Genomic DNA, 15000 nt, shown 5'->3' with positions numbered 1-15000 from the left:
ACTCTCCATTGGTTTCAGAGAAAGAAAATAAAGCTGCTAGAATGGCCCAGCCAATCACCTGACCTGAATCCAATAGAAACTCTATGGAAAGAACTGAAGATCAGAGTTCATAGAAGAGGCCCACGGAACCGTATTGAATACATTTCAGTCAGCGTGTTCAATACTTTTTCCCTGTGTCATTCCATTGTATTACACATAACTTAATTTCTGAACGTATTTGTTTGGTTTTCTTTGTATGTATGGATTACTTGGGTTGTTACCGACATCTGGTGAACATTTCATGTCAATAGCACCTTTAGAAATATATTTACTGAGAAAAATGGTGATGTGTTCAATATTTATTTTACCTGCTGTATACACATATATCTCCAGGCCTTGGTCAAGCCCTACACGCCCCCCTGCTAAATGACTGTAATGTAATGTACTGTACTGTAATGTAATGTAATGTAATGTGTGTTGTTGCAGCTGCCCATCGTGGCTTCTTCTATGGTGTCTCTGTACTTCCTGGAGCTCACTGATGTGGTGCAGCCGGCTCAGGTGGCGTTCCGCTGCCACGACCGCGAGCTCAGCATGCCGTACGTCGACGGAGGAGACGAGCTGATCCCTCTGCTGATGCTGCTGAGCCTCGCCTTCGCCGGACCGGCTGCCTCGGTAACACACACACACACACATACACATGCACACACACATACACACACACATATACACATGCACACACACACACATATATACATGCACACACACACACATACACACACACACACACACACACACACACACACACACACACACACACACACACACACACACACACACACACACATAGACAGGTTTATGTACCAGATCATGCTGGTTGAAGGTACTGAGGGTGTGTTTGTTTTATGTACCAGATCATGCTGGTTGAAGGTCTCATCTACTGCCTGCAGTCCAGACTGAAGCTCCGTCGTCCTGAAGGAAGCATCAACGCAGGAGGCTGCAACTTCAACTCCTTCCTGAGGAGAACGGTGCGCTTCGTAGGTACGACACCACGACTACACCTGTCTTTCTCTCTGCAGTCCTCACACCTGTCTATCTCTCTATGGTCCTCACACCTGTCTGTCTCTCTATGGTCCTCACACCTGTCTATCTCTCTATGGTCCTCACACCTGTCTATCTCTCTATGGTCCTCACACCTGTCTGTCTCTCTATGGTCCTCACACCTGTCTATCTCTCTATGGTCCTCACACCTGTCTATCTCTCTATGGTCCTCACACCTGTCTATCTCTCTATGGTCCTCACACCTGTCTGTCTCTCTATGGTCCTCACACCTGTCTATCTCTCTATGGTCCTCACACCTGTCTATCTCTCTATGGTCCTCACACCTGTCTGTCTCTCTATGGTCCTCACACCTGTCTATCTCTCTATGGTCCTCACACCTGTCTGTCTCTCTATGGTCCTCACACCTGTCTATCTCTCTATGGTCCTCACACCTGTCTATCTCTCTATGGTCCTCACACCTGTCTATCTCTCTATGGTCCTCACACCTGTCTATCTCTCTATGGTCCTCACACCTGTCTTTCTCTCTGCAGTCCTCACACCTGTCTATCTCTCTATGGTCCTCACACCTGTCTGTCTCTCTATGGTCCTCACACCTGTCTATCTCTCTATGGTCCTCACACCTGTCTGTCTCTCCACAGGTGTGCATGTGTTCGGTCTGTGTGCGACGGCGCTGGTCACTGACATCATCCAGCTGTCGACGGGTTACCACGCTCCGTTCTTCCTCACCGTCTGTAAACCGAACTACACACAGGTCGGCGTCTCCTGCGACAGAAACGCTTACATCACTAAAGACATCTGCTCGGGTCACGACCAGCACGCCATCACGGCCGCCAGGTGAGTTACCTGTTCAGGTCTCGTTCAATAACTGATTATTGATTCAACTTCCGGCTCTTTCTTCTGTCCTCACAGGAAAACCTTCCCTTCCCAGCATGCAACTCTGTCTGCCTTTGCTGCTGTTTACGTTTCTGTAAGTGCTACTCACCTGTTCAAACCAACAACCCTTATATAAAGAAATATATATATATTTATATATTTATGTACAAGCAGAGAGAGAAGTAGTAAATACATGTGTATGAATTCAGTGAATTAAATAATAAATAAATATTTATTTCAATATTTATAATTAACGATGTCAGACTGTTGAATTATTTTCTCTTTCAGATGTATTTTAACTCGACCATCTCCGACAGCACCAAGCTCCTTAAGCCGGTGCTGGTGTTTGCGTTTGCCATCGCGGCGGCCCTGACGGGTCTGACCCAGATCACGCAGCATCGCAGTCATCCCGTCGACGTGTACGCGGGCTTCCTCATCGGAGCCTTCATCGCTGCCTACCTGGTGAGACTCAGGTTCAAAGGTTTCACTGGGAAGGAAACAGACATTCATTTAAAATCCTGCTGATCAAACAGCTGTTGCCATGGAAATCGCTTTGTGTTTCTGTTGCCATGACAACTGCATCAGGATAAAACTAATAGAGTGATGGAGAGGAAGATTAAAAAAACTGTCTGACCTGTCTTCGACTTTGTTCTCCACAATGACACTGAATAATAATAATGATAATAATAATGATAATGATAATGATAATAATAAGTATAATAATAATGATAATAATAATAATGATAATGATAATAATAATGATAATAATGATAATGATAATAATAATGATAATAATAATAAGTATTATAATGATAATAATAATGATAATAATAATAAGTATTATAATGATAATAATGATAATAATAATGATAATAACAACGATGATAATAATAATAATGATGATAATAATAATTATTATCATTATTATTAATATTATTATTATAGGAGGGAGTTATAGTAGTCAAGTCTCTGATATGAACCATCTATAACCAAATATAACCGTCTATAACCGTCTATAACCATCTAGAACCATCTAGAACCAAATATAACCATCTAGAACCAAATATAACCATCTATTCAATTCAATTCAGTTTATTTTGTATAGCCCAGAATCACAAATTACAAATTTGCCTCAGAGGGCTTTACAATCTGTACACATGAGACATCCTCTGTCCTTAGACCCTCACATCCTCTGTCCTTAGACCCTCACCTCCTCTGTCCTTACACCCTCACATCCTCTGTCCTTAGACCCTCACATCCTCTGTCCTTACACCCTCACATCCTCTGTCCTTAGACCCTCACATCCTCTGTCCTTAGACCCTCACATCCTCTGTCCTTACACCCTCACATCCTCTGTCCTTCCCTCACATCGGCACAGGAAAAACTCCCCTAAAAACCCCTTTAACAGGGAGAGAAAAGGAAGAAACCTCTGGGAGAACGACAGAGGAGGGATCCTTCTCCAGGATGGACAGAATGCAATAGATGTCATGTGTACAGAATGAACAGCATAACAGAGACACAACACATTCAATGTATATGACATAAATGATTCATATAATAAGACTACTTATAATAACAGCAGCAATTATTACAGTAGAATTATAATTATGAAAATAGGGATAGTAATGTGATTAATAATAATAATGGAAGTAGCAGTGGGTGTCAGTCGGCTCACAGCAGGATGCACGACCACGGTCCAGGTACAGCCACGATTTATAGAAGCCTGCAAAGCGAGAAAGCACAAAGACTCCAGGGTACAAGCAAAGTCAATAAGCGTAATAGTACAGGCAATAATAATAGTAATGTGACTAATAATGATAGTGGTAGTAGTAGTGGGTGTCAGCAGGGCCTCAGCAGGTGGCACGATGACAGTCCAAATATAACCCCGATTCCTGGGAACCTGCGAGGCGAGAAAGCACAAGAACTCCGGGGAAGAAGCAAAGTCAGTAATGTGCATAAATAAGAGATTAATACGTAAAGATGGAGGGAGAGAAGAGGAGAGAGGAGCTCAGTGTATCCTAGGTAGTCCCCCGGCTGTCTAGGCATATAGCAGCATATCTAGGGGCTGGACCAAGGAGAACCAGAACCAGCCCTAACTATAAACCTGAACCAGTCCTAACTATAAACCTGAACCAGTCCTAACTATAAACCTGAACCAGCCCTAACTATAGACCTGAACCAGTCCTAACTATAAACCTGAACCAGTCCTAACTATAAACCTGAACCAGCCCTAACTATAAACCTGAACCAGTCCTAACTATAAACCTGAACCAGTCCTAACTATAAACCTGAACCAGTACTAACTATAAACCTGAACCAGTACTAACTATAAACCTGAACCAGCTCTAACTATAAACCTGAACCAGCCCTAACTATAAACCTGAACCAGCCCTAGTGAGTGTGTCTGCCCCCCAGACTGAAACTGGAACCTGGTTCCACAGAAGAGGAGCCTGATAACTGAAGGTTCTGGCTCCCATCCTACTTTTATATACTCTAGGAACCACAAGTAACCCTGCATTGATGGAGCGCAGCTCTCTAGTTGGCTAATATGGAACTATAAGTTCCTTAAGATAAGACGGTGCCTGGCCAGTTAGAGCTTTGTAGGTGAGGAGAAGAATTTTAAATTCTATTCTTGATTTAACAGGGAGCCAGTGCAGAGAAGCTAATACTGGAGTAATATGATCTCTTTTCTTAGTTTTTGTTAGAACACGTGCTGCAGCATTCTGGATCAACTGTAAAGATCTAAGAGACCTATTAGAGCAGCCTGATAATAAGGAGTTACAGTAATCTAGTCTAGAGATAACAAATGCATGAACTAGTTTTTCTGCTTTGAGACAGGATTTGCCTGATTTTCGAAATGTTACGTAATTGATAAAAAGGCTGTCCTTGAGATCTGTTTAATATAAGAGTTAAAAGACAGATCCTGGTCAAAGATAACTCTGAGGTTCTTAACGGTAGTGCTAGAGAAACTATATCCTTAGATAATTGATTTCTAGTAGAATAACTTCCGTTTTTTCAGAGTTTAACATCAAGTAGTTGCAGGTCATCCAGGTTTTTATGTCCTTAAGACATGTTGAAGTTTAGAGAACTGGTTAGTTTCGTCTGGCTTAATCGATAGATATAACTGGGTATCATCTGCATAACAATGAAAGTTTGAGTGTTTTCTGATAATATTCCCTAAAGGAAGCATATATAAGGTGAATAAAACTGGTCCAAGAACAGACCCCTGTGGAACTCCGTGACTAACCCTGGTTTTCATCGAGCTTTCATTGTTTACATATACAAACTGAGATCGGTCTGAGAAATACGACTTAAACCAGCTGAGTGCGGTTCCTTTAATGCCTATTAGATGCTCCAATCTCTGTAATAAGATTTTAAGGTCAATGGTATCGAATGCGTCTAACAGGTCTAACAATACAAGTACAGAGACAAGTCCTTTGTCTGAAGCTATTAGAAGGTCATTGGTCATTTTCACCAGTGCTGTCTCTGTGCTATGATTCACTCTAAATCCTGACTGAAAATCCTCAAATAAACTATTGTAATGCAGAAAGTCAGACAGCTGATTTGCTACTGCTTTCTCAAGGATCTTAGAGAGGAAGGGAAGGTTAGATATAGGTCTATAGTTAGATATAGGTCTATAGTTAGATATAGGTCTATAGTTAGATATAGTCTATAGTTAGATATAGTCTATATAGATTAGTCTATAGTTAGATATAGTCTATAGTTAGATATAGTCTATAGTTAGATATAGGTCTATAGTTAGATATAGTCTATAGTTAGATATAGGTCTAAGGTTAGATATAGTCTATAGTTAGATATAGGTCAAAGGTTAGATATAGGTCTATAGTTAGATATAGGTCTATAGTTAGATATAGTCTATAGTTAGATATAGTCTATAGTTAGATATAGTCTATAGTTAGGTCTATAGTTAGATATAGGTCTAAGGTTAGATATAGTCTATAGTTAGATATAGGTCTAAGGTTAGATATAGTCTATAGTTAGATATAGGTCAAAGCTTAGATATAGGTCTATAGTTAGATATAGGTCTATAGTTAGATATAGGTCTATAGTTAGATATAGTCTATATCCTCCTCCTCTATATAGGGTTTATTAATAGACTTGAGTCAAAGATGGCTGCTACTCCACCTCCTCGGCCTGTGCCTCCAGGAATATGAGTATTAATATAACTTCAGTCCACATTTAATCGTCCTGTTTTGTTGCACTGTTGCATTGGTTGCCTTAACTTTTATTAGGTTATTTTGTATAACTCCTCTTCTGTTGACTTTTGATTTAAATAATTGAAGTGGCCGTGGGGCAGACACAGTCTCTATAGGGTTTTGGGTGGGTAACTGGGTGGGTAACTGGGTGGTAACTGGGTGGGTAACTGGGTGGGTAACTGCTCTAAAGGAAGCGCAGAAAAGTGTGAAAGACTGCGACTCTGCTTCTGCTTCCTGGTCTGAAGTCATGGATTAGTTGTCTACGAAGCCCACATTGTTTGCAGGACACCACCTCGACAGCCAGCGGCGGAATGATGACATGGTTATACATCTCATCATGATCAGGTTATACATCTCATCATTGATCAGGTTATACATCTCATCATTGATCAGGTTATACATCTCATCATTGATCAGGTTATACATCTCATCATTGATCAGGTTATACATCTCATCATTGATCAGGTTATACATCTCATCATTGATCAGGTTATACATCTCATCATTGATCAGGTTATACATCTCATCATTGATCAGGTTATACATCTCATCATTGATCAGGTTATACATCTCATCATTGATCAGGTTAGGGAGAGGGCCAGAGAACACTACGGAGTCCGACATTGTCTTTGCGTGGTTTTCATCGAGCTTTCATTGTTTACATATACAAACTGTCTTTGCGTACGAACACACCGATTCCACGTTAACTTTAGTGACCTCCGAGCAACGTAATCGGGTGTCATTACCGCCGACGTGAATAACAATCGTACTGTATTTACGTTTAGCCTTAGCCAGCAGTTTTAAATGGGATTCTACGTCGCCTGCTCTGGCCCCGGGGATGCAGTTAACTATGGCCCCTGTCTTCACTAACTTCACGTTTCTCAGAATGGAGCTGCCGATCACCAGAGTTGGTTTTCAGCGGGTGTGTGTATGTATATGTATGTATGTACAGTATATATATGTATATATATGTATATATAGATAACTAGAGCTGGTTTCTCAGCGGGTGTGTTGCTGAGTGGGGAGAACCGGTTAGAAATGGATGTTACGTGTATAAAGCACTGCATCCTCTGCATTGGTTTCATAACAAGACGTTATCCACTCAAGCCTTTTAGTACGTTTACTATCTCGCTAAAACATGAGCCAGCTGTTTCACACCTGTAGGTTCTATGTTGGGGGAGTCTTAATAAGATACAGGAACATTATGAATGGGAACTTTATTCTGAATATGATTGTGATTTATGTTCCAGGACTCCGGTCACCACGTTCAGTCTTTGATTTCATTCTTCAAACACTTAACAATGATTTTCTTCTTCAGGCCTTTCACGCTGTCGCCAACTTCAAGTCCTCTGATGACATCACTCTGACCCCTCCCCCCCCGCTGCCGAAGGAGGACCCTCTGCGAGCACTGACTGAGCGAGGACACGAGTCCGTCTACAACAAGGGCCCGGCCTCCGCCTCGGAGAGTAACGATGAGATTGCGGCGGCTCCGGCCCCGATGGACCGGCTGGAGGGTCTGGGGCCCCTGCAGAGGGAGAAGGCCTCCATGGGGAGCCTGAAGAGGGCCAGCGTGGACGTGGAGCTGCTGGCTCCTCGGAGCCCCATGGGGAAGGAGACCATGCTGACCTTCAGTAACACGCTGCCCAGGGCCAGCATGAATGTGAATGGGGTTTGGGGGCCAACCCGGGACCAGAGGAACCGGTGCAGCCGGTGCAGCCGGTGCAGCCGGTGCAGCGGCGCCTGAAGGCCGTGCAGGTTCCGATGGACCCGATGCGGTCGCAGCAGCTGGTGTCGGAGTGGAAGCAGAAGTCGATGGAGATGAGAGGTCTGAGTGTCCGGGACGAGACGGAGGTCAGCGAGGACGGGTCTGATGTGGGTTCTGTGGGGACAGACGAGGGGGGTCTCATGTCCCCTTATACCAGACCGCAGTGCACTCTGGGAGGGCAGCCTCTAGTCGGAACCCCACTACATCTCCAGGGGGCGCCAAAGCTGTGGCGACTCCCAGACCGCCTCAGATTCCTGAAGCTGGACCCCCACCGGTGTCCCCAAAGAGCGCCCTGACCCGGGCCAAGTGGCTCGCCATCAGAGAGAAGACCAGCATGGAGGGCTCAGGCCGCGGGACTACCACCCAGCCACGACTCATGCAGGTCATCGCCATGTCGAAGCAGCAGGGCCTCCTCCCCTCCTCCTCCTCGGGGGAGAAATCCTCTGAGACCACCTCCACCTGCTCCGGCACCTCCTCCACCACCGACTCTCCGCACTACCGCCCCGCCTCTGAGCAGCAGCGGGAGGGGTCGGGTATCATCACTGTTGATGCCCACGCCCCTCACCATCCTGTCGTCCAAGCCCAACCCCCTCTTCAAGCCCCGCCCCTCGCAGGTAACGGTTCCCCGTGGGAGTGGGCGGGGGCATCCAATGGGGGTGACCCTCGAGACACCTACGACCTCAACAGCCTGAACCGAGGAGACTCGGCCGCCCGCGGCAGCAGTTTTCGGCCCCATCGATCCGCCTCGCCATGCACCGCGGTCGGCCACGATATGACCCCGCACCCACCCCACCCACAGGTGGAGATGCCCGCAGACGCTCAGCGCAGGGAGATGGCCATGAGACGCAAGACAGCACTAGTTCTGTTGGATCGAGAGATTCGTAACCAGACTGAACAGGAGAACTATTATAAGAGTTTGCAGGGACGAAGGTTCAAGGATTAGTCTTTTTCCTTTTCAAAACAAAAGCCTTATTTTGAAAGTGGTCACCAACAGCACCGACCCGGACAGTGTGGACCCTGGTGCTGTTCATCTATTGGGCTTCATGTGTCGGTTGGAGCTGTAAGAGATGAGGCTCGGGTTAGGTGCTCGGTAGCTCAACACTCTGGACCGCTTTCTCTCAACACAAAAGACGTATTACATGTTTTAAAACTTTACTCGTCCAACAGTTAAATAATCTTTATAAAATAATAATATTATATTATATAATAAGTGTTAAAAGCCTTTCACGGACTCAAACAGAAAGCAAGCAAACCTACATGAATAATGATGGGTGGAGGTGATGTTGTTGGGTGGAGGTGATGCTGTTGGATGGAGGTGATGCTGTTGGGTTGAGGTGATGCTGTTGGGTGGAGGTGATTATGTTGGATGGAGGTGATGCTGTTGGATGGAGGTGATGCTGTTGGGTGGAGGTGATTATGTTGGATGGAGGTGATGCTGTTGGATGGAGATGATGCTGTTGGGTGGAGGTGATTATGTTGGATGGAGGTGATGCTGTTGGGTGGAGGTGATTATGTTGGATGGAGGTGATGCTGTTGGATGGAGGTGATGCTGTTCGGTGGAGGTGATGCTGTTGGGTGGAGGTGATGCTGTTGGATGGAGGTGATGCTGTTGGATGGAGTTGATGCTGTTGGGTGGAGGTGATGCTGTTGGATGGAGGTGATGCTGTTGTGGAAATGTGTTGAGCTGCCAATAATAACATGAGGTTGGTCAGTTTCCTCTGATCCGACAGCAAACAGCTGTCAGAACCAACATGTGACGCTGGGTTCTCCAGGAAGTATTCATGAGATCATGAGATCATGATCCCATGTGATTGTGTAAACGTGATCATGTGATCATGTGATCATGGGATCATGAGCAGCTGAGCCTCCCAATAATAACACATGTAGCAGTAAAGGTTGTCATGTCATTATCATCATGAGAACCAGAATAAAACTTTTAGTTTTTCTAGTTGAAATAATAACAAAATGTTTAGTTTCCTTTGAGGCTCCCATCGTTTGACCTACTTCCTGTTTCACTGACAGTATATCAAACAGCCACAGGGGGCGCTGGGCTGTTACCTTCCAGTAGAATAAAAGGTTCCTGTGTGAACATCAAGAACTCATGTTTGTAAATAAGAACCTTTTCCTGCCTGAAGACCAGAACCCTTCAGTCTGGTTCACTGATCCTGGACAGACTTTACCTGAAGGAGGAGAGTTGAGCCTCCACAGTGTTGAGCCACCGAACAGGAAGTGGGAGGGTTTCCATGGCAACTCATTCTGTGAATAATCTGCAGTTCAGCTGAAGTCAAAGAGAAGAAGCACAAACAAGCAACAAACCTGAAGAACCTGCAGTTAAGATCTTCCTGCTCCGACACCGCCCACCAGTCCATCTCCTACTTCCTACTTCCTACTTCCTGCCTCAGGCCCTGCCTCCTCTAAGGGGAAAGGCCTTTGACTGCTTTCTGTTAAGACGTGATTCGCTGGCAGGATGTGGAAGCCACCGTCTCCACCTGCACATTCTCACACCACATTCAAATAACGCAGCTCCGTCAGTGACGCTACGCTTCAAACGATGACGCTCGACGCTCCCCTGTAGTTTAGCTGGACGCTCAGTGGTAGTTTAACTTGACGCTCCCCTGTAGTTTAGCTGGACGCTATCTGGTAGTTTAGCCGGACGCTCCCTGGTAGTTTAGCTGGACGGTAGTTTAGCCGGACGCTCCCTGGTAGTTTAGCTGGACGCTCTTCCCTTTAGTTTTAGCTGGTACGCGGACGCCCTTTAGTTTAGCTGGACGCTCCCCGGTAGTTTAGCCGGACGCTCCCTGGTAGTTTAGCTGGATGCTCCCCTTTAGTTTAGCTGGACGCTTCCCTTTAGTTTAGCTGGACGCTACCTGGTAGTTTAGCCGGACGCTCCCTGGTAGTTTAGCTGGACGCTCCCCTTTAGTTTAGCCGGACGCTCCCCTTTAGTTTAGCCGGACGCTCCCTGGTAGTTTAGCTGGACGCTCCCCTTTAGTTTAGCCGCTCCCTTTAGTTTAGCTGGACGCTCTCCCTTTAGACGCTCCCTTTAGTTTAGCTAGGACGCTACCTGGTAGTTTAGCCGGACGCGCTCCCTTTAGTTTAGCTGGATGCTCCCCTTTAGTTTAGCTGGACGCTTCCCTTTAGTTTAGCTGGACGCTTCCCTTTAGTTTAGCTGGACGCTCCCCTTTAGTTTAGCTGGACGCTACCTGGTAGTTTAGCTGGACGCTTCCCTTTAGTTTAGCTGGATGCTCCCCTTTAGTTTAGCTGGACGCCCCTTTAGTTTAGCTGGATGCTCCCCTTTAGTTTAGCTGGACGCTTCCCTTTAGTTTAGCTGGACGCTCCCCTTTAGTTTAGCTGGACGCTCCCCTTTAGTTTAGCTGGGCTCCCCTTTAGTTTAGCTCCCCTTTAGTTTAGCTGGGCTCCCCTTTAGTTTAGCTGGACGCTCCCTTTAGTTTAGCTGGACGCTCCCTTTAGTTTAGCTGGACGCTCCCCTTTAGTTTAGCTGGACGCTTCCCTTTAGTTTAGCTGGATGCTCCCCTTTAGTTTAGCTGGACGCTTCCCTTTAGTTTAGCTGGCTCCCTTTAGTTTACCTGGTAGTTTAGCCGGACGCTCCCTGGTAGTTTAGCTGGACGCTCCCCTTTAGTTTAGCTGGACGCTACCTGGTAGTTTAGCCGGACACTCCCTGGTAGTTTAGCTGGACGCTCCCCTTTAGTTTAGCTGGACGCTACCTGGTAGTTTAGCCGGACGCTCCCTGGTAGTTTAGCTGGACGCTCCCCTTTAGTTTAGCTGGACGCTACCTGGTAGTTTAGCCGGACGCTCCCTGGTAGTTTAGCTGGACGCTCCCCTTTAGTTTAGCTGGACGCTCCCCGGTAGTTTAGCCGGACGCTCCCTGGTAGTTTAGCTGGACGCTCCCCTTTAGTTTAGCTGGACGCTCCCCGGTAGTTTCCCCTCCCTGGTAGTTTAGCTGGACGCTCCCCTTTAGTTTAGCTGGACGCTCCCCGGTAGTTTAGCTGGACGCTCCCCTTTAGTTTAGCTAGACGCTCCCCTTTAGTTTAGCTGGACGCTCCCCTTTAGTTTAGCTGGACGCTCCCCGGTAGTTTAGCTGGACGCTCCCCTTTAGTTTAGCTGGACGCTTCCCTTTAGTTTAGCTGGACGCTCCCCTTTAGTTTAGCCGGACGCTCCCCTTTAGTTTAGCTGGACGCTCCCCGGTAGTTTAGCTAGACGCTCCCCGGTAGTAGCGGCCTCCTGTGTTTGTTTGACTTATCTCGCCTCCTCCCCATGTGGACTATCTCCCTCTTCAAACAACGTCATCTCTTCCCATAATGCTTTGCGTGTGTCAGTGGGTGTTAGACAGCGAGGAGCGCTGACCGAGCTGCGATACTTGAAGGGACACAGACTTAGTGGCGGCCATGTTGGAGCTCAGACACTGATTGTACATTAGCTGGACCACAGTGTTGTTGTATCTAGTGTGACGGCTTGGTTGCTATAGTGATTCTCAGCATGTTTGTTTGTTTGTGTGCTGCCCTCTGATTGGTCGAGGCTGTAAGTCTGTTCAGAGTGTTTTTGTGTGTGAATTGAGAGTGTGTATTTGGAAAAAAAGGCGTAATATTTTGAAGGAAAAGTATTGATATTACAGAATCTCAGATTATTTTCTCAATAAAAAAACAACGAGCGCTCTTAGAAAATAAGTATTTTACTAAAGACACAAATCTGAAACTGAAACTAAAAATCTGTGGATATGAAATATTGATGAGTCACTTCTGGTGTGTCTGTGTGTCGTTGCATGTGACCTCTGACCTCCGATCAGATGTCCTGTTATCGTTTCCATCTGAATGTAAAAACATGGATCTCCATGAATCTTGAATCTGTACATTTTGTGACTGGAAATGATAAAAAATAGAAAAAACTGTGACGATGAGACTGACGGACGCTGCATGCTCGTTATGATGGACGGTCACAAATAAAGTTATTCTCCTTCAAAAGCCTTATTACATTATTATTACGCTTATTTTACATTCACTTATTCAAGTTAATTTACTCAAAGAAAAACATTCAGGCTGATAACAGTGTAGCGTGGTTGCTGGTAGCAGATTTAATAAATAATAAGTAATTAATATCAGGATATGTAACTAGTTTGGGAAAACTTCAAAATGTGATATGAAACAATTATATCTTAATCTCAGGGTTGCTACGGAGTTCTTGTCAAGGTGTACATTGACCCATTGCTTCATATACACACTGTAAAATCAAATGATCAAGTTCTTTATAAATGAAATATTTATTAGACAAACAAAAGTACTAAACTACTAAACATAAAATAAACAGACCAAAGGGAAAGATTAAACAATAGAATGAAGAGTAAACAGAATAATGAACCACAACTAAATGAAAAGGATTGAATGTGACCAGGTAGAATCAGTGACTCATATCATTGACTGATTAATCAACTTCGTCGATTGACGATTTATGTTAAATTTAGTTCTAATGATTTAGGCACCGTTCAGCAGCTGAGAGTTCGAGAAGCACCAGGGAAGATTGTGAAGCATCTTCATATTAGTTTAAGTTAAATCTAATTTTGATCTTTTGGTCTAAGATATTTATATCTAAGATTATTTTATAATGTGACTTAAATTTGCTTTGCCTAGTAACATCAAACTCGTTTACATCTGGAAATGGTATTGTTTCACCCGACGGCTCTGATGGGCAGATTGGAGGTAAAGCTGCATGGAATGGCGGCTGTTCTCTGAAGGCCTCTGCATCTGGTTGGATGATTGAAGTTGGTTGAATCACACTCTTCCATCTCTGGCTCAGTGGCAGTTGATTCGGCTTTCTCTGATGTCTTCGGAAACTGGTTTTCTTCTTCGTTGAGGTTCGGCTTGAACTGTTCTTCCTCGTCTTCATCTCTCTCGGCACAAGGATGAGTCGTCTCTTCACCCCCCTTTGTAGCAGCAGGGGTCATTAGGGCATCTTGGCCAGTTTAAGAGTCGGTTGCTCTCTATAGTTGCTGGAATTTATCTTCAGCACGTTGGTGCATCGCAGGTCGGAGCTGCATGGCACATTAGACGGCATAGGAGGCCGTAGATAGACCAGGAACGGAATACCAGAGAAGAGGCAGAACCGGCAGAACCACGAGGGAGATCTGGTGTGCAGGATTCAAAGTCAATCAATCACATTTGTAGTATTTCAGAAACCATGTGGAGGAAGGCACTTCTTCAGGTAGTCGCTTCTTAGGCCGGCTGGAGGTCCTCTCAGCCTGTGGAGAGGTCCCTGGGGGGCTTCGAGCCTGCAGACGGACAGAGCAGCGCTTACCCCCCCCCCAGGCCTGATGGCAAAGGGGGGGGGGTGGAGGAGACCACCCTTCAGCGTCAACGTCCAGAGTTGTATTCTGTGGAAGAGAGCGAAGCAAGAGAGAGAGTCCTCTGACGTCTCCTTGCTTTATCTTCTTGAGAAAGGGGGGCAGTTATATTGCGCCCCTCCCATCTTAAGAGCTATCTTGATTATTTCCTTTAACCTTACTTTATTGAATTAATACAAGTTACTTAAAAAGTCGTTTTAACTCTTCCATATTTGAACTCGGTGCTATCTCAGCTGCACAATGATACCAAATAGTTTGACTTGAATCACTGAATAAAACCTGTACAATTAAAGACTGAATGAAATAAACAATTACACAACATAGATAGACACTGTTATCATGACACAGACAGAGCTATGTAGATATACATGTATGTGTACCTATATGCATAATAAATGAATGGATAACATTAACCTCAACATTTCAGCACTCATCAGTGTCCTGTGTGAGAGACAAGAAAAGGGGCAGTGGGGGGGACGTCTCTCCCCCTCTGTTGTCCTGAGCTGTGGTTGAGATAAGGTTATATGGCAGGAAACTAAGAGAATTGCAGACAGAGTTAGCTATCATGAAGTTAACTATCCATAACTTTATAAACTCAGATGTTTTAATACAGATTATAAGATATAAGAACTTACTATGACCAGAACTAAAATATCAAGTAAAGGTTTCTTTAACTTGTTTATTACAATTGGATGCTCGTCTTTGTCCTCAGGAATGTGAATGTACAGGAACACAAAGGTGGGATCATAAAACATGGG

General features: G+C 45.0%; 1 protein-coding gene across 1 annotated transcript in view; it reads left to right on the top strand.

Moving 5' to 3' along the window:
* The window catches only part of plppr3b (phospholipid phosphatase related 3b), a 12948-nt gene extending 3902 nt beyond the window's left edge, over positions 1-9046 (top strand). The window contains 8 exon segments of the mRNA XM_054603186.1: positions 466-651; positions 891-1017; positions 1677-1872; positions 1948-2005; positions 2200-2373; positions 7447-7795; positions 7798-8022; positions 8025-9046. Of these exon segments, the coding sequence (XP_054459161.1) occupies positions 466-651; positions 891-1017; positions 1677-1872; positions 1948-2005; positions 2200-2373; positions 7447-7795; positions 7798-8022; positions 8025-8836 (2127 nt within the window). The 3' untranslated portion in view covers positions 8837-9046.
* Positions 9047-15000: the final 5954 nt, after the last annotated feature.

Source organism: Anoplopoma fimbria, chromosome 8 (genome assembly GCF_027596085.1).
Source record: "Anoplopoma fimbria isolate UVic2021 breed Golden Eagle Sablefish chromosome 8, Afim_UVic_2022, whole genome shotgun sequence".
NCBI classification, from domain to species: Eukaryota; Metazoa; Chordata; class Actinopteri; order Perciformes; family Anoplopomatidae; genus Anoplopoma; species Anoplopoma fimbria.
Note: the sequence above shows the minus strand (reverse complement) of the source record. Positions and strands in the feature narration are given on the sequence as shown.